Source organism: Pongo pygmaeus, chromosome 3 (assembly GCF_028885625.2).
Source record: "Pongo pygmaeus isolate AG05252 chromosome 3, NHGRI_mPonPyg2-v2.0_pri, whole genome shotgun sequence".
Classification (NCBI taxonomy): domain Eukaryota; kingdom Metazoa; phylum Chordata; class Mammalia; order Primates; family Hominidae; genus Pongo; species Pongo pygmaeus.
The window spans coordinates 107,526,688-107,551,699 of NC_072376.2; the positions used below are offsets into that span (position 1 = coordinate 107,526,688).

Sequence of the window (25,012 nt, forward strand, 5' to 3'; positions counted from 1 at the left end):
GCAGAGGAAAAATTATGATGAATAATTTATGGTCCTTTTGCCTAACTTCATAAATATTTTTGGTTCAATTTGTCAATTTCTGATTATACACACACCATTTTAATAAAAAATTAAAAATACGTTTAAAGAAAATGTTTCTAAAACAGCAGTTACTCCTTTTGAATGTCCTTGCTTCTCTTTTTTCTTCACACATCCTTTGGTAGAGGTGCTAATGAGATGTAGTGAGGACTCTGAAGTGCTTCCACTGTAAACTTTTGGGAGACCTCAGAGAGGAAATTATGGTGACAATTTAAATCACATTGGTGGTCTTAATGGATCTTAAATCATCTAGGTAAATACAGGCTTTACTCATTTTGGTTAAGGTTGAATTTGAATGTTTCCTTTGGCAGAAACCTTAGGATAACTCACTGCTAGACTGAATTTTTCACTTTTCAGCTGGGTGTTTGGCGGTACAGACATAACCACATAGAGTTCTGACTAACCATAATAAGATGTGTAGAACAAGGTGATCGGATAAAGGAATGCCTCTGTAAGTAAGGCTCTTATATTGACAAGAATAGTAATAGAATTTTATATTTTTCCATTGTTATTAGTAGAGAATTGTCTTTGTGTCAGATGCGTCACTGGTTTTATCTGATATCGTGATCACTAAAGCTCGTCCTCTTTACCTCCATAATTTAAGTTTCTTACTTTTGTTATTTCGTGCACATTAAATATCTTATGCTTTTGCTGTAATGCTCTAGACAAGGCAGAGAATGTAGTATCTCCATCTTAAAGTTTAGGTTTCACTAAAGCTAAAGTCTGGTGTCTCTGTGCTGTGAAATTTTCTGATTAAATGAAGTTTGTACATGGGGTTCATTTTACTTCTTCTTCTTTTTTTTTTTTTTACACAATCTACTTGTTTAAGCATCCAAACCAATCCCCAGTGTTCTCAAAGTTTTCCATGTGTAGAATCTGTTAGAAAGGCTTTAATGAGATTACGAAGAGCTGCTATTTCTCATAGAAAACAAAGGCAGTAAGCAGGTGTGCCATGTTTCTAAGAGCAGGTAAGGGAAGATATGGAAATATGTGTTTGAGAGAGATGAAAAGGTTTAGCACAACCTTGTTGTCCAGCCCACAGCCTGTGCGCCACATGCAGCCCAGGCTGGCCATGAGGCTCAACACAAATTTGTAAACTTTCTTAAAACATTATGAGATTTTTTTGCAATTTTTTTAAGCTTATCACTGTAGTGTGTAGTGTAGTGTAGTGTATTTTCTATTTGGCCCAAGACAATTCCCCCAGTGTGGCCCTGGGAAACCAAAAGATTGGACACCCCTGGTAGCATGTCATGACTCTGAACCAAAAATCATGGCATCATTGTTTCTTTTATTTGAAAATACTTTTATATGCACATAGATTTAAAATGCCACCTTAAATAAAAATTAACTTCCTGAAACCTTTATATTTTCTCTAGCATTAATATTTGAAGGTTACTAACAGCTAAGTCTACTACTAAATGTGTAGATCCATAGGACTGATATTTCGTAGCACTGTTGAGGTTTCTATGGAAAAACTGGTATGTGGTATACAAGAACAAAATTTTTCTCTACTATTAGTATCTTCTCTTCTAAGACACTTTTTTCTTATGTAATTCTTATATTTAGATATTTTCCAAATAGTTGAAAACAGATTTTCTAGTAGCTATTTTCATATGGTGTATGGAGAAACAGCTTAAGCAAACATTCTTTAAGGGTTTAGATAAGAGCGATACTTTAAATTCTTTTGTGTTAAGTATAGTTTGTGTTGATATTATTACATCTATTTAAAATTTCATTTTCAATTAACTTATTTTATATCACTACAAGTTGGATATACATAAATTTTATGCACAATTGGCTTTAGGATGAAATAAGAGTTACAGTAATCCTTTTTAAGAAATTGGTTTTGATAGGAAACTTTGTTCAGCTTTTTATAAATGGCAAGTGGGTAATAGAGATTTTGATTTTCTGCTTAGGGATGCTTTAGCACTAATTTGATAAAGAAGAAAATGTCCTTAGAATCTTTTTAAAACAGAGCTTCTGGCAAGTCAGGTTATTAGCTCAATGGTTCATGGTTTTTATAATGTATAACTTTAACTTGTGGACTCCAGGAGTCAAAGTGTGAATAATTACAATGTCAGTGTGTATCTGTTGTTACCTAAAAATCAAACACAAACCCTTTATAAGTAGTTCCTTATAAGTGGGACAAAGGAAATCTTCTTCAAAGTTATCTTGGTGTGAAGAAAACAGCTTGTTTTGTTAAAACAAACTCAGATTCTTCCAGTGAGTGAAGGACTACATTACATGGCTCTGGTAACTTTATTCATCCACTGGTGTGCCTTCTAAGCCTGCAGTGCTGCCTCACTGTACCTCATAAAGTACAGGCCTATGCAAGGAAGAAAAAACCCTTTCCTCGTTTCCATGGCATCTCACTCTCCTTAGTTGATTAGAAGGGTCTTTGAGAACGTTATAAAGAATGTATATACAATACTGCTTTATGTTAATGACAATATATGTATTTGATGTACATTGGCACGATCACGGCTCCCAGCAGCCTTAACCTCCTGGGACCAAGTGATCCTCCCACCTTAGCCTCCTGAGTAAATAGGAATACAGTTGTGCACCACCACACCTGACTAATTTTTTTTGTTTTTAGTAGAGATGAGGTCTTCCTATGTTGCCCAGGTTGGTCTTGAACTTCTGGGCTCAAGCGATCCTCCTACTTTGGCCTCCCAAAGTGCTGGAATTACAGGTGTGAGCCACCACACGTGGTCTATAATTGTTTTTTTTATAATAAACACTTTATACACTTTAGAGGAGAGTTCCACCCCCCCATGGGTTGGAAACTCCTGACCTCTGAAGGCACTGCTGTTTCATGACCCAGTGCTTATTGTCACCTCCTCTGAATCTACAGATTTGGAATTTAGAATGTCTGATCCTCCTTTTTTGCTCCAGCCCTCAGAATTTCTGGTAGTCATGTTTGCTGAGTGAGTCTTACCAGCCTCCCAGATTCTTGGAGTCCTCTATCCACTGAATGGACTTTTTTTTTGTTTTTGGCCCCAGATATTTCTTCTAGAACAAAAATATCTGGGTCCCTACCTAGTGAAGTATTGGTGTCTGATCCAGTGAATTCTTCACCAGTTCTCAGGGCTTTTATCTTAGGCATACACAGTATTCTTATCTAAATTGGGAATGATATTTCCTCCCGCACAGGGTGGCAGTGAGGATTAAATGAAATAATCAGAGTGAGCATCCCTAATCCAAAATCTGAAATACTCCAAAATCCAAAACTTTTTTTTTTTTGAGACGGAGTCTTGCTCTGTCACCCAGGCTGTAGTGCAGTGGCGCGATCTCAGCTCACTGCAAGCTCCGCCTCCCGGAGCTTCATGCCATTCTACTGCCTCAGCCTCCTGAGCAGCTGGGACCATAGGCGCCGGCCACCATGCCCGGCTGATTTTTTGTATTTTTAGTAGAGACGGGGTTTCACTGTGTTAGCCAGGATGGTCTCGATCTCCTGACCTCGTGATCCGCCCACCTCGGACTCCCAAAGTGCTGGGATTACAGGCGTGAGCCACCATGCCCAGCCAATCCAAAACTTTTTGAGCACCCACCTAATACTATAAGTGGAAAATTCTACACCTGACACATTTTTATTGTATTAACGGTATGTCATAATTTTTACTGTTAGGTACCTACGTGTGAATAAGTGGGAGAAAATGATTGCTTATTGATAATGTACAAATTGAGAGTCAGAAATAATGGTGATGCCAAACACACACAGGTTGTCTGTAAGAGTTGCTGACATAGTGACACCTTTGTTCTCTTATGGCTTGATGTATACAAACTTCGTTTCATGCAAAAAAAATTTAAAATATTGTATAAAATTACCTTCAGACTATGTCTATAAGGTGCATGTGAAACATAAATGAATTTCATGTTTACCCTTGGGTCCCATCCCCAAGATAATCTTATGTTTATGTAAAAATTCCAAGATGCAAAATTCTTTGAAATCCAAAGCAGTTCTGGCCCCAAGCATTTTAAATAAGGGATGCTTAAACCTGTATGTTAAGTACACAAATAGTGCCTCACAAACAGTAAAAGATGGCCAAATAGTATGTATCATGAACATTATCATTGTTGTCATCATGATCCTAGCTGTCATCATTCTATGTTCTATCTGGAAATAACTACACTAGTCTTGCCTGGGTTTCTTGCTTTCCAACTCCTGCCAAGACATCTTCCTCTCATTCCGGTTCAGTTTCTTGCCTGAGATAGTCATATTTTCCAGGTGATGGTTTACTCTGTAATGATTCACATAAAGAATTACCTCACAGTTTATCTATCACCTAGTTACCTGTTACTAGGGTGCAAGTCTGACCTCATGGTCTTTTAGTAGCATACCACTAAAACCAAATAATAAACTAAAGATCCATGCAAGAATAATGCATATATAGAGGCAATCTGGAGGGTTTGTTGTTGTTGTTTTAATTAGCAAATTTACTAAGTTAATTTTCTTTGGTAGTTTAATCATGTAAGTTACCTTGAATTCTCTTCCTACTCTTTTAATGTTCATTGTCTTGTTGTCTCATGAATTGTTTTGTAAACCTTTGTGTCTAATCTTCTTATTTTGTGCACAGGCCATGCATGTAATTATTATATTCATAACATGACATTAGCTTTTAAAAAGAATTTTGTGATCTCTAGGTAAACAATATTGTAGTAGATTTAAGGTATCATTCTATCATCAAATTCCATGAAGCATCTTTGTCTGATGGATTTGATTGTGCTGATGCTGAAATGATGCCCTCCAAGTATGGAGTGTTGCAATATTTTAAGAGAACACAGTTTGGGGCTTATTTTTTCTTTTTCGAAAGCTACCTCAAATTCCTGGAATGAGCTGTGGGGGAGGGGCAACAATAAAACACAAACATTAGAAGCCTGTATCAGAAGATATCATCATATCTACACTATAATATTGGGGCTCTTGCTAGTAATGACAGTATTTGTATTAGGTGAAAAATGTTTTGTGTTGTTGACTTGTCTTCAGTTTATTTAGCTATGCTCAGTTTTGTAATAAATGTGTGTCCTATTTTATAAATGACTTAAAATATGTTTTGAGTATGATTGTTATAAAAGAAAATTTATATTTTTGGTTTTTGAAATATATACTTAATAAAATGTCTTCAGGAAAGAAAATAGCAATCTGCTAAAGCCATTGAGACCTGGTTTATAACAGAAGTTTTGAAATTTTAAAGCTGGAATGAAATCTGGTTGTCTCTTTATATTTGTATGTGAATTGTTTTTGTTGCCAGTGGTAACTATAGAGAATTTTTTGAAACAGCACCCTTTTAATAACAATGGTCTCCCCAAATATATTGTGGCATAGCTTTAAACTTTATTAAGTCTGTCTTGGACTCCCCCTTCCTCTCCCTGAGTAAATGGAAGAAAAGTTTGGCAGGCTCCATGCTGTGCACTTGATTGATGTCCAGAACATCTGAAGGACTTTTGTGTCCTGCCTGCTCTCCATGAGTGCATAATGTGTGAAAACTTAAAGAAGGTCAGCCCTTATCACATGTAATCTAGGCCTGAAAGCAGATCAACAGTGACAGTCATATCCCGTAAGTAAGAACACAAATCATCCTCTACATGCTTTAGACAAGTTGTGGGATATTTTTTCTCTCTTTTTACCCCTTCCCACTCATGGAGGACCTTGGCAGAGCAATGAAAGCAGAGAGAAGACGTGCTCAGAATAATGTGTCACTCGTTCAAGGGAGAAAGGGATTGTTTATTTGTAATAATGTGATGGTCTTTCACTCTGCAGCTGAAGGGAGCTTTGGGTTGTTAATGACTAGTGATGTGGAATGCTGCAAATTAGAACGGGGTGGGGAGGCAGGAGGCAGCCTGAAAGAGGGCTGAAGTTGTGGTCTTTATAAACTCCAAAGTCAGGAAAAAAGTTTTTGTACTGTGGACTCTATTGTTAATTTTTTTTTTTTTCTCATGGTGGAGTAGTTTTTTTATGATAGTATGTAAGTGTTTAGTTAAAAGCCAGAATAATAACACCAAATGCCAGTGCAGTTCTGAGGGCACTTTTGTTTTTGGTACAACATGTATGAAAGTTTGAAAAACATTTTAGTACAAAGCTCTTGGTAGGACCTAAAAGGCTGTGGCTTCCAATCGGAAGAAGGAAATAACTGTTGTTATTAATGTGCCTGTGTGTTGGAACAGAAGTTTAATTAAAAAGTAAATTTTATTCCAAACAGTATTAGCAGGGATGTTCACATGATAAAGAAAATAACACTCACCTTATTGTTCTCATTAAGAATAACAAATATATTATGATGTTTTCTTAGATACAAAGGAAAATATTTTTCATCTTATCTCCAAAACTTTATTAGTTTCCCTTGAAATATAATCAGCTGCAAGAAGTAGTAGCTGTCAGTTTGCACAATGGAAAGTAACCTGTGCTTACCTCCAGAAATGAAGACATTGCTTTCCATGTGTGTAGGATAAGATCAAAACTTCTAATTATGGGCTACAAGGCTCTTCCTAATCTCCCTAGTCTACTTTTCCAGCCTAATTCCCCTGCTCTCTAGGCATATCAAGCTTCTCGTGTTCTCTGCAAGCACGACTCTTTTTCTTACTCATAAATGTACAGTACTGCCTGTTCTCTTTGCTTAGGATTCCTTTGCCTTCCCTTCACTCAGTGAATTCCTACTTATCTTTGAAGACCCAGTTCAGATGCCTCCCCCACGCAAGTCCAACCCTCACCCTGAGGCAGAATTAATCTTTGTTTATTCACTGTTTTTTCCATGTTTCCTCAGCATAGCAGGCAGTTAGTGTACTGCATTGTCATTATTGGATTGTATGTTTGTCTTCACCCACTAGAGGACAAGCTTTGTCCTGAAGGCAGGTGCTGTCTCTTTTTAATGTTCTCACATCCATTCAGTAGACACAATCCCCCCCAAATATAGCAAATAGTGGATGTTTTTTAGATAAAAACTGTATATAAACATAAAATCAGGAGATTTGGGGAGTTTCTGTGTGAAAATGAATCACAAATTGAAATTGGTAGCAAGGTAGTCTCAATTTAAAATTCTTCAGTATACTTCTACTTCAAATGCATGAATATTTAATGAATTAAATGAAAATGAATTGATTCGAATAAATATTTAGTTTTTCAGGTATAATTTGACTTTTTTTTTCAGGTGAGGTCTTGCTGTATTGTCCAGGCTAGTCTCGAACCCCTGGGCTCAAGCAGCCCTCTTGCCTCACCCTCCCTAATAGCTGGGACTATAGCCAAGTACAAACCACTGTGTCCGGCTTTAATTAAATTTTTAAAATCTTGACTTAAGAGATATTTTGTATCCTTGTTTTAATGATCACAGTTTGTGACAGGACCAACTTGATAAATGTTACATTATAGCCTGTTATATTAAAGAACATTATTTTTATTAGCAAAGCTTTTCACGTGGGAGGCAGGAGAGAGATTAGTGGGAGTTGTCAGGAAATTACTGACATTTTCTGATATTTTCCTATATTCTGGGCACTGTATTCAGTAGTCTATATTCCTTCATTTATTTAGTCCATATAACAATTTGACAGTTAGGTAATGAGCAAACAGAGAGTTTAAATAATCTGCCCCAGATTATACACATAGCACAAATAGGCCCTTTCTACTGTACAGCAAAGACTCCGTAAATCCAGAATGTGTGAATGTCATTAGTAAGAATTCTGCAAATGACATACAGTGATGACATGTCCTACTCATACTAGTAGTACTCTCCATAGTGCTCCTTTTTCCTTCCTCTGCCCTTCTGTCAGGTGTACATTTTCAAATGGAGACCTTTTAATCTTCTCTCAGAGCTTTCTTTGAAGACTCCTTTGTTATATAAATTAACTTACAAAATTAAGTTGGCTATCTCAGTAGAAGAAGAATGCCTCAGACATAAACCATTGTTATTCTTTCTGGTATTTCTTCTTGTAGGTAAAGATGTAATTGAAATAGAATCTATTGGAGCAGTTAAGTGAACCTGTGATGAAAGCTGCACAAGCAGGTGTATAACCATTTGGCACATTGGTTCCTTCTCTGCAGTCAACTCTGTAGTTAGGAGATTTGGGAGTGAATGTTTAACTGCTATGAAACCCATTTTTTAAAATAAACTTTTTATTTTATAATTGATTTAGAAAATTTCCAAAGGTAATATAGAGTCCTCATATACCCTTCACCCTGTTTCCCCTGCTATTAACATTTGACCTTACTTTGGGGCTGTGTATGTGTCACAGCTGAGAAAGGAACAATGGTATATTACCAGCAACTAAGCTCCAAACTTTATTCAGATTTGTTTCCTCTCTCCCTTTCCAAAATGCCATTTTTTTCTGTTCAAGGATCCCATCTAGAAAATCACTTTGCACTTAGTCATCATGTCATCTTAGTCTCTGTTGGTTTGTAACTCTTTTTTTACACTTTCCTTGATAGTTTTAAGCAGTGATGATCAGATATTTTATTGAATATTTCTGAAATGGAGTTGGCCTGATGTATTTCTGATAGACTGGGGTGGTTGGTGTTGAGGAGGTAGACCATAGAGGTGAAGTGCCATTCTCATCATACCAGGGGTACCTGCTGTCAGCATGGCTTGTCTTCAGTCATGTTAACCTCGATCACCTGCCCAAGGGAGTGTTTGCCAGTTATTCCAGTGTAAAGTTATATTCCTTTTCATACTGTACTCCTTGGAAGCAAGTCACTAAGCACAGCTTAGAGTCAAGAGTGGGGTTGATTAAGCTCTGCTTCATGGAGCAAGACTATCTAAATATATAAATTTTTTGAATTCTTCTGAAAGGGAGATTTTTCCCATTCTACCATTCATTTACTTGGTTATCTAGTTACTAAATCTTTATTTTAAAAATAATTTCAACTTTTATTTTAGATTCAGAGGGCACACACGCAGGTTTGTTACATGGGCATATTGTGTGTTGCTGAGGTTTGGGGTACAATTGATCCAGTCACCCCGGTAGTGAGCATAGTACCCAGTAGTTTTTCAACCCTTGGGAGCCTGCCTGTCTCCTTCCCCACTCCAGTAGGCCCCAGTGTCTGTTGTTGCCATCTTTATGTCCATGTGTACCTAATGTTAAGTTCCCACTTTTAAGTGAGAACATGCAATAATAGGGATACATCTGTTCCTGTGTTAATCTGCTTAGGATAATGCCCTCCAGCTGCATCAACGTTGCTATGGTTTCATTCTTTTTTATGACACTGTAGTATTCCATGGTGTATATGTACCGTATTTTCTTTATCCAGTCTACTGCTGATGTGTACCTCAGTTGATTTCATATCTTTTCTACTGTCAATAGTGCTGCGATGAACATATGAGTACCCATGTCTTTTTGGTAGAATGATTTATTTTCTTTTGGATATATACCCAGTAATGGCTTTACTGGGTAGAATGGTAGTTGGCAGTACTGTTTTAACTTGTTTGAGAAATCTCCAAACTGCTTTCCACAGTGGGTGAACTAATTTATATTCCCACAAGCAACGTATAAGCATTCCCTTTTCTCCACAGCCTTGCCAGCATTTGTGGATTTTTGACTTTTTAGTAATAGCCTTTCTGACTGGTGTAAGATGGTATTTCACTATGATTTTGATTTGCATTTCTCTGATAGTGATGTTGAACATTCTTTTCATGTGTTTCTTGGCCTTTTGTATGTCTTCTTTTGAGAAGCGTCTGTTCCTATTGTTTGCCTACTCTTTAATGTGATGATTTGTGTTTTGCTTGTGGAATTGTGAAACCAGTTCTTGACCTGGTACAGATAGAGGCTTAATTAGATTGGATATTGGAAATTAAAATATAAACTATAGATAAAAATATGTACATTAGGGTGAGAGGGTTAAATCATAGGCACATCTGGGTGGTTCCACTAAATTAGACTTTTGATCTACATAATAAGTTTCATGAGATTTTTTGAACCAAGTAGTCAGGGACCTAATATGCCATTTATAGAAGATCCCCTTCATTGTTGGCACCTAGCGTATGTTAATAATTAAATTTAAAATGGAGGAAATTAATAGGGATACATATACATCTTGATTTTTAAAAATATTGCTAAATGAAAGAAATAGGTATTAGCAAAAAGGTTGACTAAGTGGAAACCTCTCCTCACACATTTAATCTCATTTTCACTCTCCCTCACCTAGTTGGAAGGTGAGGTTCAGAGATTCATCCTACATTCTGAAGTCCAAAAGTCTTTTTTGGAGATGGGGTCTTGCTCTGTCACCCAGGCAGGATTGCAGTGGTGTGATCATAGCTCACTGCAGGCTGGAACTCCTGGCCTAAAAAAATCCTCCTATCTTAGCTTCCGCAATAATTGGGAATACAGGTGTGAACCACCATACCCAGCTAATTAAAAAAAAATTATTTTAGAGACAGGGTCTTGCTGTGTTGCTCAGGTTGGATTGAACTCCTGGCCTTAGGTAATCCTCCTGCCTCAGCCTGCCAAGTAGCTAGGATTACAGGTACGAGCCAATGTGCCCAGCATAAAAGTTTTTCTTTTTTTTTTTTTTTTGCAGTTCATATATTCCAAAGTCTGCAACCTATATTCAGAGTCCTGCACAATTTGGTTCCACTCTGTCTAGCTTTCTTTCCAACCACTTACTAATAGGAGCTGTCTGTTCCAGTAAGATTGTCCTCATGCTGTTGCAGAAATTGAAAATTCGTTTCTACCTGTAAACCTTGCTCATATAATTTCTTTCCTCTCAACTTCTGTATTGCTGTGTAAGTTCAATTCGTCTTTCAGCATCCAGCTCTCCCTGCAATCTGGGCCCAGTCTGTTCCATCGTCTGCTTGGAATTTCCATGTTGATTCTGTTGGGGCCACTTCATCTTAAAATGTCTTACATTTTTTATTAATTATTTCTTATATACTTATTCTGTGGTATTATAACCTTCTTGAGGAACCAAATCAGCTTGCACATAGTTCAAAATCAGAAATGGTTGCTGATAGGAGTTCCTTTGAACTGAATTAGGATTCTGGGGAGAGAGCAGAGATTCTGTCTTTAACTTTCAGCCATTTATAGAAGCCCATATTGGGGAAATGTGAGCAGTGGGAGCTGTCCCACATTTCAGCTATTCACTTCTTGCCCCAAAGCTCAAGGCTGGATTCCAAATTGGCAGTGGAACCATGTTGTGAATGTGGCTCTGAGCCCAACATAGAAGGTTTGAAAAGCAGATTCTATTGCTTGATTTTTGTCTGTTTTTCCCACATAACCCTCTGCTCCTGATCATCCTTACTCATTTTACTATATACCAATCTCTTTTCCTAACTAAAAGGGATATGGATAAATATTACTCAAAGACAATTCTTTTTAATCACCACCAACCTCCGTGTTTCTGACGAGTAAGATGCATGGATTCTGTGAAATGCAGAATGTGTAGTTTAGTAAGCTTAGAGTAGTTTAAGTTTCCTACATGGTTAAAATTCTGTATTTTGCTTAAATTTCATGAAAGTATGTAGGAAAGTATAAATTGAGGGTGTTGATTGATTGTAGTATGTGTAAACTTATCAAAACAAAACATTGTTGGGTTTCCTAAGCTAGAGGGTAGATTTGAATGGTACCTAGTGGAATAGTGCTGGGAGGTACACGATGGGGTCAGGAGTAGGGGCAAATGAGGGGTGTCTTTTGAAAGTGAGAAGAAAGCAGAGATTCTTTTTCCAAGAAAAGAATTTTTAAAATATCAAGTAAACAAATGATGATGATATCTTAGATATAAACATTGTAATACATTTGCTACTCTACTCATAAATCCTTTATCAGACAAACTGATGGGGTTTAATAATGACCTCTGTTTGTATTTGTCTATGGTAACATTGTAGTTTCTACATAGACTGACAATTCATTTATCTTTCTTGGTGTTCTTTTATTATTAACAGTTCTCAGAGTAAAACAAAAACAAATTTGAAAAAATTTCTTTATCTCATTCAATATCACGGCAAATGAAACTTCACAACAATGTTCGTAATTTACATTGAGAAACAATTACGGTTAAAATCTAAAAAGTGGAAAAACTTGCAATGGTTTTATTTACATAATAAAGTCGGTTAGGTTAACAGCTCTTAAAACTATAGTCATAACTGAAATATCTTAACTTGCAATATTCATTAGAGATTTCTTTTATATGTGACCCTTTTCATATCTGTGCACTTGATTCAAGGGTATTCACTTCATTATTTATCAGTTGACGTAGTGTGAGTAAACTACTGTAACACGATACTTTGATCTGTTGCACTATTTTTGGCATTTCACTAAGTAAAAACATTATTTCTTGTTTTCTTTTTACATTCTCAGTTAAAATTCTTAGCAGAGATAAAAATGTTGGTAAAAGAAACAAACTATTTTATGACAGCAGTGTTTTAAATGAGGTTTGCTATGGATTCCCTTCATAGCTGCCCGAGAGATTTGGGGGACATGGGTGTTGCTAGCGCAGAGTGAAGCCCCGACGTGTGCTAGCCCTTGTGTGGGCAGCTGGGTCAGGCTCCTTTCTTAAGAAAACAATCCGGCTCAGGGTCCTCACCGCCCTTTGTTGTCCTCCCCACGAGGTGATCAGTTGAAGTCTCTGTGGTGACAGAACCAGTTTGTAACAGGCTTGTCTTTCACGGTCCTGTCTCAGGGTTGCTGGCAGGCTTGCGAGAAGATCTGACAAGAGTGGCAGCAGAGGCGTCTCAGTGAAAGACGGAAAGGCAAGAAACAGGAGGCTTAAACAGGCAGGGCACATTGACTGCTCTGCTGCTGCAATGGGTTGGCTGGAAGAACTAAACTGGCAGCTTCACATTTTCTTGCTCATTCTTCTCTCTATGCACACAAGGGGTAAGAAGATCAGTGCCCTCCACTACAGTGCTGACGGGGCTGAGTTAGAGTCTGATTTTGTGGCTTTTATCACAGAAGGGAAAGTTCAGGCCAGAAGTTCAATGTCTATAAAGTTCCATCCCCCATCCTCCAACTGCGCTGTAATTTTACTACTTTCTCTATGACAAGGCTGTCTAAGTACTCTGTTAGAATAATTTTAAAGAGACTTAACATTTCTATTTTCTCTAACAATTGAGAATTAAATGCAATTAAACTTGGAACTTTAGGAAGTTCATTCTCAATATGCTGTGACAGTTTATATGTGAAGAATTTAAGAAAATAGCAATTCTAACAAACTTTTTTCTGATTATTTTAGTTTGAATACTGTTAGATTTTTATAGGTTAGCCGGTTTTCTTTGAAGTTCTCATCATTTTTATATGGATGCATTGAGTAAATCTGTAATTTTGCAATGGAAATAATTATAGTTTGTGACTATGTCAAATGTTTATTCACCTTTAAGAACAGGGGCTTGCTTTGTGATAATTTTGTTCAGAAGAATTATTATTTTATCAAGTTGTCTAAAATATAGAAAATGTTAAAGCTTATTTAAAATTTTTGAATTAAACAGTAATTTTAAGAGTAGTTGAGCTATTTTCAAATGAGAAAAAAGCTAATGAACTGAATATAACTGGCCGTGGTAGTGATTGCAAAGAGGGAGTTATAGAGTTGGAAATAAGGAAATAATGGCTTTATAAAATTAAGCCAAATGATAAAGGGAATATGTATGAGATTGAAACGTATTTAAAGTTCAGCTTTATGTACTTGTGGATGCATATTATAGAACTAACTTGGCTGTACTATTTATCAGAAGAGTGTGTAATTTTGATTGGGATTTACAGAATTCAGATTTTCATAATCTCAAAGTATTCTGTGACACTATTAAGATACTATGTTCTGTGGCCTGGCCCTACAGAAAATGTTTTTAATTTCTGTATATATAAATTTATTTTTACTTATACCGTATACATAAGTTTAATTTTTGTGTATTGATGTGAAGGAATGATAGGTATTTCATCAACCTAGTTTGCTAGTTTAGTCTCTAAAAATTGTTATAATCTGGTACCCTGTAGGGAGAATAGAAAAACTTCAGGGAAACTGTGTCTTAACAATGTTCCAGGAAGCTTGAAGCATGATATATGTGAGGTAAAATTCTCATTCCTCTGTTCTAGCTACTACTGCTTCTTCATTGCCTGAGGGTCATTTTTTATTCTCTTTTAGCATTTTCTTTGAAATACACGAATACTTGGCTTTAGTATTGAGTTATGCCAATAAAAAGCAAAGAGGCCATATGCTACAGACAGAATCTTTGAATTATAAAATGCTAACCTTAGAATGTACCTTAACATAATGTGGTATAAAATAATGTCTTAATGTCTTATTTCTTCCAGTGAGGAAGTTGACGTCCAGAGACATTCTTTGTCTTCCTCTAGGTCATATAGGTGTAGGGAACCTTTTTAAAAAGCTCCCTTTGCAGGGCACTTGTGTGTGTGTGTGTGTGTGTGTGTATGTGTGTGATGTGCCTGTACTTAATTTATCTTATATCATAGTGGCTAAGAGTACAAAATCTGGACCCAGAATGCCTGGTTTTTAATCTTAGCTCTGCCACTCACTAGTTGTATGAACTCAAATGAATTATCTTATTGTTGTCTCAATTTTCACAACTGTAAAATAGGGATAATAATTATATTTACTATCGATTTGACTATTAAATGAGTAAGTATACATAAGCACTTAGAATAGTGTCTGGCACATAATATTACCTGAAAGTTTGCTGTTGTTAGTATCATTATTAATAGTTAATTTATGCAAAAATAGGAGGCAACCAAGCTAGAAATGTACATTGAGATAGGATTGTGAACATCCAACAGGTCATCTTAGTGTGATGAACATGTTGAATCCCAATTGATTTTCCCAGCTTTGTCACCAATTGACTTTTTTTGTTGAGGAATTACTCTCTGTAACTTTCTATAAAGTACACGATGTTGTTTATTTAGTTTTTTTTTTTTTTTGCCCTGATAAATACAGAATGTGCTATAAACAGAGAAGGACTATGAGATTAACCGAAATTAAGCCACTTAGACTATTAAGTTAAATATTCCTTGACAACATCTAACATGCTTTACAATTATTAATTCTGCGTCTACTTCAGTGAGAATAATGATCACAGAAAAGGAAAATACGAAGCACTGATAAATGATGCGTTCATGACTTTTAAGTGAGTGACAAAGCCAGTATTAATATTCTGAGATCCTACATCCATATTTAAAATAAATGTCTTTCAAAATGACAACTTGAGACATTTGGAGAATGTGAGCATCAGGTGCATACAAATATTTTGTTAAATATATGGAAACCTAAAAGATTTATATGAAGGAATATGTGTAATATTGCAGTTCCACCTCAAGTGGTACAAAGCTCTGCAAAGTCACAATAAGGGGAAAGAAGAACTCTTCCTACTTGGGATAGAAGCAAGGGTGGCCTATGTATATGGTGACTCATCAACCGAAATCTTACCACTGCCTAGCTATTACCTTAAATGTTTTACTCAAAAGAGATACAGGCTTTGAAAAAGGAGGCATGAGTACATCTTGGTAGAAGTCTTGAACTTCAAGTTTTTTAAATACTGGAGTATTGTGATTGCTTCAGAAACATATTTTTAAATCTAGGGAAATGGGGAATTGCCTTCCTAAAAGTGAAAATGTGACCTGTAATGGTCAAAATCTGTAGTGTTAATTTCTACTTGAAATGGATTATGTTTAGATTGAGCTACTTGTATTACCCTGCCCCTTTATTCTCCAAACATAGTGGAGACTCACAGGCAGTCATAATGAATATAGTGCAATGTGTAAGCAGTACTAAAACATTGAATGTAGTGCAATGTATAAACAGTATTAAAGCATCATTTTGTTCACTACCATTCTTCTTAAGTTCTGTTAAGGGAATTTAGTAAAGTTATAAAGATGATAGACTGACAGACCTAAAAACTAAAGGACTCTGGGTTTGTTGTTCTAACACAATGGTGGCAACAATGTACTCATCCTGACGAGGATAGGCCTCATGTTCCCACATTTAAGATGGTGAAATTTTCATTTAGTTCCCTGTTAAATGTACATGTGAAAATGTCTACAATTTTTCCCCCATAAAATAATGCTAATAGGCTATTAAAGCAATCAGATTAAATAAAAGTTGGCAGCCACATTTATTTTAGGAGCAATTCTACATCAATAAAGATACAGTAAAACTAGGCGAGATAGGAAGTAGAAATCCACTCTTTTGGGAATACAGGAAAATCCTCAAACCCAGTGATCAAAACCAGATCCAAGTCTCCATGGTCCCTACAGTTTTATATAACCTGAATTTTATATACCACCTCTCCATTGCCAGGCCATATTCCATAGGTTTCCTATTGTCATATTTATGTCTGGCCTGGTTGACACTAATTTAAAATTCAAAAAATATGTTACACATTTTTTTTAGTATAATCAGGGCAAATAGGGAATCCAATAAGAGGAGGATAACAAACATGGCTGTGAATAGGTAGTTTCATAATTAGAATGATAATATTGCTATGCGGCATCAGTTTTTGGTAATATTTTAAGTGAAAAATGATCCTTATTACCATATGGCAAAATATACTGAAAATCTGAACTGTTAGACCAACACAGCTGTTAAATGCATAAATGTGGTTATGTGTTTAAAATGTTTTCTACTACAGCTATTTTGTGGCATTTCTTAATCTCAGGCTATTAATCGGCAGTAACTGCAAGTTGTGGTGAGCATCACAGATGTAAGAAATTTGATCTCTGGTAATTTACCTGGGAAGAAAATGGCTAAACTGTAGTTTTCAACTTAAGTTCTGCTCATTAGATTGGATAATAATTTCACATAATTGCCAAGTACAGACTGAAATTATTTGGTTTTACCTTTTTTTATTATTTTCAAAATGCTAGCAACCATATGCAAGTCTTACCTGTGTATAAATATCTGTACATAGTATAATTCAAACTTGTAAATTACAAATATATGAAGGCTTTTGGAAAAACATTGGAACAGCAAAATAACTCAAATTAGTTTCTTTCTTCTCTGTAAGCCAACTGAATCTGAAATAACATTGTGCAGATATTTTATTGATTTAGAACATTGTACAAATTTTTTATTGATTTAGAAGTGCCAGGAATAAATCTATGAATTCTTCCCCCAACTTTTCAAATACATATCTATTTTTAGAATTCATATAGGAATTTGAACAAATCCTCAAATAAGAGAAAATATTGACAACTATAGAACAATTATCTTAATCAGCTAAGTTTTCTGTCAAGCTTTCTTATGCTGCATTTTAGGTCCAGATGGACTCTTTTGGTCTTGATTATTATACTTGTTATCTGTAAAATAGAGACTTTGTCTATATTAATATGTATTTGTTGGTTTGGAAAAGTGAATAGTAAAATACATAAGGATGATCTTGTGACTTTGCACTCAGAATCATCTTATTCTTACTCTAGACCTCTGCATGTTTCTTTTAACTTGGAAAATATCTTTCCGGATTAACTGATTACTCTGCTTGATACTATCTCTGTTACATTCTTTTGATGATTAGTTAACTATATAAAATCATAGTATTGATATTTTGGTTATAGAGAACAGAATCTTAAGTAGAGAAAGAAGTTTAATGGAGACATAAAGAAAAACTAAAGGAAACACAGGCCTCATGGGACCCAGAAGGCCAGGAGGACCGGAACGTCTCCTTGTCTATGTCTGTCTCTCTCTGAGGGCCTTGTGCACATTCCACTATTGCTGTGTGCGTCTGCTCCCTTCTTTTCTTTTTGTTTAAAATTCTTTAATGGCCGCTCCTTGTATTTAGGATAAAATGCAGATCTTTCTATGTCCTGCAAAGGTCTGATATCAGCTGGCTCCTGACTCATCTTGCAGCTCATCTCACTGCTTACTGAGCATCAGCCATATAGGCCTGAAAACAAACAAAACAAAACAAGACAAAAATGATCCAACCTTTTTCTCACTCAGGTACTTCACATATACTGCTTTCACAGTCTGGAAAGTTCTTTGCCTTTCTACTCTGTTTATCCATGCATTTGCATAAGTGCCATTTAGTTAAGTTTTCCTTAACAATCTAAATTAAATGAAACCCCCTTGATATAATCCCTCATTGTGTTTTATTTTTCCTTTATGGTACCTATCATAATTTATCATTATACATGTCACTCTCATGCTGGAAGCTAAGCTTCTCAGAAGAACAAACTCTGTCCATTTTATTTATTGCTGTGTCTTGAGTGCATAGCACAGGCTTGGCGTATAGAGGAATCTGTGTCCCTGGACATACTTGTAGTTTCTTGCTTGACTCAAAATGGTGGCTGCAGTCCCTAATGTTCCAAGAACATTTTACTTAGCTCTACAGAGTTAACTGATAGATGTTTCACTTTTTTTTTTGAGACAGAGTCTCACTCTGTCACCAGGCTGGAGTGCAGTGGTGCGATCTTGGCTCACTGTAACCTCCGCCTCCTGAGTTCAAGTGATTCTCCTGCCTCAGCCTCCCAAGTCACTGGGACTACAGGCACATGCCACCACACCCAACTATTTTTGTTGTATTTTTAGTAGAGACGGGGTTTCACCATGTTGGCCAGGTTGGTCTCAATCTCTTGACCTTGTGATCCACCTGCCTTGGCCTCCCAAAGTGCTGCACTTTTATTTTTAATTTCTTTGGAGGGAGAATTTGATTGGCTGCGGACTCTTAGAATAATCAGAGGTAACCTACTAGCCATGTGAAAGGTTTTTGATTGCCAGTGTAATCCAAACCCTTTTCTAGAAAAACTGCACCTGCTCACGGTGTCTATTATTGTCTAGTTTTTCTAGAAGAGGGTTTGGATTATATTGACAATCAAAAACCTTTAACATGGCTACTCTTGTCGCTTATGATAGCAATATAAATACTTCCAGGACTCTTTTGTTTGTAGTGAATTGATATTGGCTAGCAGATGAGTTATTTATCAACTAAATGTTTTGAAAATTATTTTAAAAAACACTTTAATATTTCTCACTTGAACTTCAGAATTCAGCAAATGTTACTACCGAAAATAATGATAATGTATTTCTGTACGTCCTACAGAATTATCTTAAGAGTAAATGAAGGTAGATCTGACTATCTTTTACTCTGTAAAAAAAGATGCTATAGAAATTCGGGATGTCCACGTGGTGGCAGAAATAATGTGTGAAACAAGTAGTATAGTGACTTGACAGACTTTAGTTCTAGGACATTGTTATATATAAGTTTTACTCCTTTATTGAAATGGTAGTTGCAAACTATATGTCTCATAAAGAACATCTCATAAATTTTGCATTTATGATTTCTGAACAGGACATGAGTTTGAGGCTAGTGTTATACATCGTTCATTCAAGCAGGTTCTGGGAACTTAATGTCTGAAACTATGTTTCTGATTTCTTCTGGAGTCCAGAGGAAAATTCATGTACATTACAAATTCACTTTTGAAAACCTCATGAGTACCTGTTGAAAATTGTCTTTGGTTCATAGTTTTTTACTGCCGTACAGTGTTCAGTGTTGCATAATGTCCCCATAGTCATATTGGTGTCTTCACAGTTTTAATGGGAGTTTTACATATAAGGAAATAGTGACTTACACTACTTAAAAAAAATCAGTTGTGTCACTTCCATGATGTAGAAACTGCACTGGTGAGATAACAGCCAGGTGTGAGTCAATTTAATATAACAGGGCATCTTAAAATTTTTTCTGGCCATTTCTGTCTACCTTCAATACAAGCTATGCCAAGGCCAATAGCACGGAGCTTCAGAAAATCCAAGCCAAGGTTTGTTTTGGAAACGCCACATGAAATTATCTTTCTGTTATTACGTTTATAGAAATATTCATTATCAAACTAAGTCTTTGCTAAAGTGTTTACCTTTATTTTCTCTCTAAAAGAAAACTACGTTTTTTCAAATCTGAAAAATTCAAATCAGTATTTCAAATCACTATTTTTTTCAAATCTGAAGAAATTAATAAAAACTTGTTGCTTGCAGTTGTGTATAATTTTAATGATTATGCACTTTTTTATGGCGCTGAATCTCAACTGAATATTTGTCTTGGTTAGAGTTGATATACTCAAATATGTGTTGTTTTCAAATTGCATTATAAAACAAGTCTTTTTCTGTTCCTACTTTATGTAAAAGTTAATGTTGTAAGAATAACATGCTGTATTTATCCATGAAATAATGGCTGATTTGAGTGAGGAAATGTGCACCAGCTCTTTGGGGGAATAGTTGAGCGGCTTTTCTGAATTTGACTTAGCCTCTGAATTCAGCTGAAGTTATTGAGAACTGTGCAGTGACCCGGAAAACAACAACAACAATAATCACAAAAGAGTTCCATTGTGACATGTTAACAGAAGAAGGGTAGATGCCACTTAATTGCCTTTTTACTTCACACACTTGCTTAGACACAGTATACATATCTACACACGTATGTTTCTTATATATGTGTGTGTGTGTTTTCATAGGATTATTACAATTTATTGAAATCAGACAGTATCACTAAATATTTCCTACTTAATTTCCTGTGCCCCGAGTGAAAAGATGTTCAAATTGGGGGAAGAGTCTAAAGGAGAAAGAGCCTTGTGCTAAATCATGTGATTTTATAGGCACATGACATTCTTTCAATGGGGGAATTTTTGGGGGATCGTTTTTGGGCTGATTTTATGCATACATACCAAACAGTTTATTCATAACATAAGCATATTAGTAGCTATTATGAATACTATTAATCTACTCTACTTAACCTATTATGGTAAAAAAAAACAATTTTCTATCTTTTTTTGTTAAACTTAATGACAAACATCTTGCAAATTAGATTTTCATATATTTCATCTCTTTCTTATGCTCAATTTAATCTATCAAAGCCACACATTGTAGAAGACATCTGGTATTGAGCTTAAGCAGCTGGGTTTCATTTGTAAGGGTTTTGAGCAAATTTCGGTGCTTGCCAACAATAATATAACAGTTGGCCAATGTGTTTTCCTTGTGGCAGATTTGTGCAGTGTGGCAAAATAGACCTGAGTTCAGGATCAGGTGCTTTTCTGCCTCTTTTTGGCCTGTCTGGTGGGACTTGAGGTTTTATGCAGATGTTCAGTGAGCACTGGCTGAGCACTTGCTGCAGTGGCCATTGAGTACAAATCAGCTGGTGAGCAGTGTTCGACCAACACCCCTCAATTTCAGAAACACGGAGTCTGCAGTTTTCCCAGCATGGTTCTATGTATTTCCTGTATCAGAATCACTGCAGGTCGTTTTTAACATACAGGTCCCAATACCCCATTTTGAAACCACTAAACCAAATATTTGGGAGTTGAGCTGAGAAGGCTTAAATTTAATAAGCTATCCCAAGAGAGTTTGTACACATTGAATTCAAGATAATAAAGTTCAGTTTATTCTTTCCCTACAGATAGAACCTCTAACCCCGCTTTCAGAACAAGAGAGGAAACTGTGTGTATTTAAAAGGGATTTTCAGACTTTGTTTCAAAAGTAACTTACCCATATACCCAGTTTAGACATTCTTTTATAAAATATTTTATCAGCATGATGTGTTGTTTAATAAAACAGTTGTCCTAGCACTACGCAAATATTGTCCCCAATGATGAAGAAGGGATAAGGAATCTTAATTTACTATGAACAATCCAAGTATGAGCTGAAAGATTTCTGAAAGAGTGAAATGAAGTAGGACTCCCAAATTTCCCGTCTCTTCCTCAGATACATTTAACTAAGTGATTTCTGTCTCCAAATAGTCATGAGATACCTGTGAAGCGCCTGGAAATCTGTTCAGAGTTTGGCTCTGTGATTGCTCCCTCAGAAAGCACTGTGTTGCAGTTTGCATGCTCCTGGGCCCTCTGCTCATCCCCAGTTATATTAAACAGGTTATTCCTAATGGAAAGAGTTATGTCTTTGTGGCTACCTAGGCAGTTTTGGGGACTGTTCTGAAAAGAAACTAAGTCATAACTCTTTCCTGCTTCTGCTGGAAAAGATCTATGCCAGAATTCTTATTACCTTAGTTTAATATTATTTTGTGGATTCTGAGTCCAGAATTGAGTTTTCCAGATAAACACTTTTGAGTTCCCGGGCAATATGGAAACATAACCGGGGAATGACTGTGTGGTTGATGTGAGGTTTGCCTCTTCGGAAGTAAATAGATAGTGACTGATTGTTGTTAAAATGTCATTAACTGGAAATGTACTTTTTACCCTATCTTGCTTTGAAAATTAGCACTCAATATAGCTATTTCAGAGAGCTCCTGTGTTTCCTCAGGAATTTTTGACTTTAAACACACACACACACACACACACACACACACACACACACACACACACACACGCGCACACCACACACCCCTCCATTTAATATACATAGGCAATACCCCAGAATATATAATATTAAAAGAGGGTAAGAAAAGAGGCATTCCAAATGCTTGGGATTGTCCCGTTCCATAATCCGTGTCATGCATGGGCTACATCTGCAGCTTTTTTAAGTTTCTGGAGGAAGCTCAGCAATGCAGCTGTCTCTAATGTACTGTGAACCTTGAAAAGGAATTTCCTTTCAAGTAAGAACGGAAGTAGTTTGTGTGTGGGATGATGGAGCTGGAGGTTTCCTTTAACAGAAAATAAAATGCTGTTATGTAAACAAACATCTGTACAACCTAAAACAAAAAGGCACCTACATTTTTAAAAAAGACCTAGTTAATTTTTATTATCTACTTTTGTTTTCTCATTTTTGAAAGCGAAGAAAATGTGAAGCAGAAAGTTGTTAGGTGAATTGTTTAAAGTCTCACCATTAGTACTAGAGTCCCAGGACAGAACTTGGGATCCTAGTTTTTAGTTCTAGTTCTTTAGGAATCACTTTAGATGTGGCCTTAGGATTGCTGTTTAGGCTGTATGTTTAGAAAGCCAAAACAAGGTCTTTGCCACATGATATGTTTGGATCTGTGTCCCCACCTAAATCTCATGATGAATTGTAATTCCCAATGTTGGGAGAGGGACCTGGTGGGAGGTGATTGGATCATGGCGGTGGTTTTCCCTCTTGCTGTTCTTGTGACAGTGAGTGAGTTCTCATGAGATCTGATGGTTTAAAAGTGTGTGGCACTTCCCCATTCACTCACTGCCTCTCCTGCCGTCATGTGAAGATGTGCTTGCTTCCCCTTTGCCTTCCACCATAATTGTGAGTTTCCTGAGGCCTCACCAGCCATGCCTCCTGTACAGTCTGTGGAACTGTGAGTCAATTCAACCTCTTTTCTTCATAAATCATGCATTCTCAGGTAGTTTTTTTTTATAGCAGTGTAAGAACAGACTAATACACCACAGGAGCATTTTATTTAAGAAACAGGTTACAAAACATACCCTACCATCACCATCACCTCCAAGAATAAATGTCAGTGTATGAAAAAAGCTCAGAACTGATAACTTCTGCTTTGATTTTCCTATTTATTCTAGTATATGCATTCTAATATTCTAATATAGTTTGCAAAAAGTACTCTATATTCAACCACATTTAGACTTCAATAATTTAGTATTCTGGGAATGCAGCTTATGCCTAGTTTGTTCTGACCTAAAATACCTCAGTATCTGAGGTGAGAAGGGGACAAAGTAGAGGAACACATTTGAGTTCTAGGACAAAAAATTTGCACCCCAGATTGAAGATGGAGAATCTTTTTTTTTCCTCTTCCTAAAATGTTAATCTAAAGAGATTACACGCAGAATACCCTAACTAGCTATGACTGCAAATAAGAAATGTGATCTGCAGCTGTACACCTTGGAAATGAGTGTGAACATCTCTACAGATTTATTTCTTAATGCTAAAATTGCATGGTTAATGTTCCTTTCCATTGTAGGATATCACTTGTACTTGGATCCTCTAGATTTACACATTTGATTTTATGGCTTTGGGTAATTGCTGTAGAATGTTTTAGAATAATCAGTGAACCTTCTTTAGCAGGTAAAATTGCTGTAGTATTTATCCTGATTTTTCAAACTCTCCATTAATTATTTCTTCAGTAACTGTAAATACTGACTTTGGTTTTGCAAGCCGAATGAGAATGCTTCGTTTCCTCCTGTGGCTTTGTTTTGCTTCTTATATTTGCTACTTAAGGGCTTTTAAAAATCTGCTAAAGATGTCGTATTATCTATTGACATTTTATAAGATACTCTGGCAAAATTACTCCCCCAAGAAGTTGTAGAATGGTTTACTTTTTAGTCTGGATTGTTTTTATTATTTCTGTGCTTTTAATGAATCACCTTATTATCTTCAAAATAATAAAAAAGACCTAGGGGTAAAAAAGAAAGTGGCATTCTTATAGTTACAATAGCTATTAATAAACTAATAGACAATAACTAACATATTCCATTTGTGGTTTTACAATTTAGAAATCCAAGCATACAAATATCAGCGTTCATTTTAGGTTGTAATATGTGCATGTTTCCATTTATAGATGTTAAGCACAGAGCAAGTTAAGGATAGTTGCTCTTTCAGATATAAAAATACTTATGGTTTTACAGTTTTTTTAGCTATAGTGATTATAATAACATGATTATAGCCTAGGGTAGATCATAGGTGCAGGAGCTTTTATTATTCCATTTGTATAAATGTAGAAACAGTTCGGAGAAGATAAATAACTTGCTCAAGGTCACAGAGTTAATACATGGTACATTTTAGATTGAAATCAACACTCTGGCTGTTGTATCCTTTCTTCTAGCAGCTATACCAAATAACATTTCTTAGAGGAGAATATTTATATGACTTGATATTCAAAAAGATGCAAAACCACAAAACAAAACATTTTAGAATTTGTTTATAGTAAAATCAGTAGTAGTAAATAAAACAAACTACAGACAGGCAAAAGGACACCCCATACTCTTGAAAAACATGCTATATGACATATAACTGGAAAGTATCTATTATTAATTGCATATAAAAAGTCTTCAAGAAGGAGAAAAATGAAAATAAACAATAAAAGTAGCAGAAGACACGAACAGGGCATTCATAGAGGAGTAATATGGAAATATAGGAAAAGAAGCTAATATAAATAGAGAACTGCAA

General features: G+C 35.9%; 1 protein-coding gene across 9 annotated transcripts in view; it reads left to right on the top strand.

Moving 5' to 3' along the window:
• Nucleotides 1-25,012, top strand: part of BMPR1B (bone morphogenetic protein receptor type 1B) — a 399,677-nt gene that overhangs the window by 281,614 nt on the left and 93,051 nt on the right. Inside the window, exon 1 of one of the 9 annotated variants that reach the window (XM_054484524.2) lies at nt 12,778-12,873. The exons of the other annotated variants lie outside the window; for them this stretch is intronic. Within the exon in view, the coding sequence (XP_054340499.1) occupies nt 12,801-12,873 (73 nt within the window). The 5' untranslated portion in view covers nt 12,778-12,800. Of the gene's footprint in view, nt 1-12,777; nt 12,874-25,012 lie in introns of those variants that run through there. 9 annotated transcript variants of the gene reach the window in all.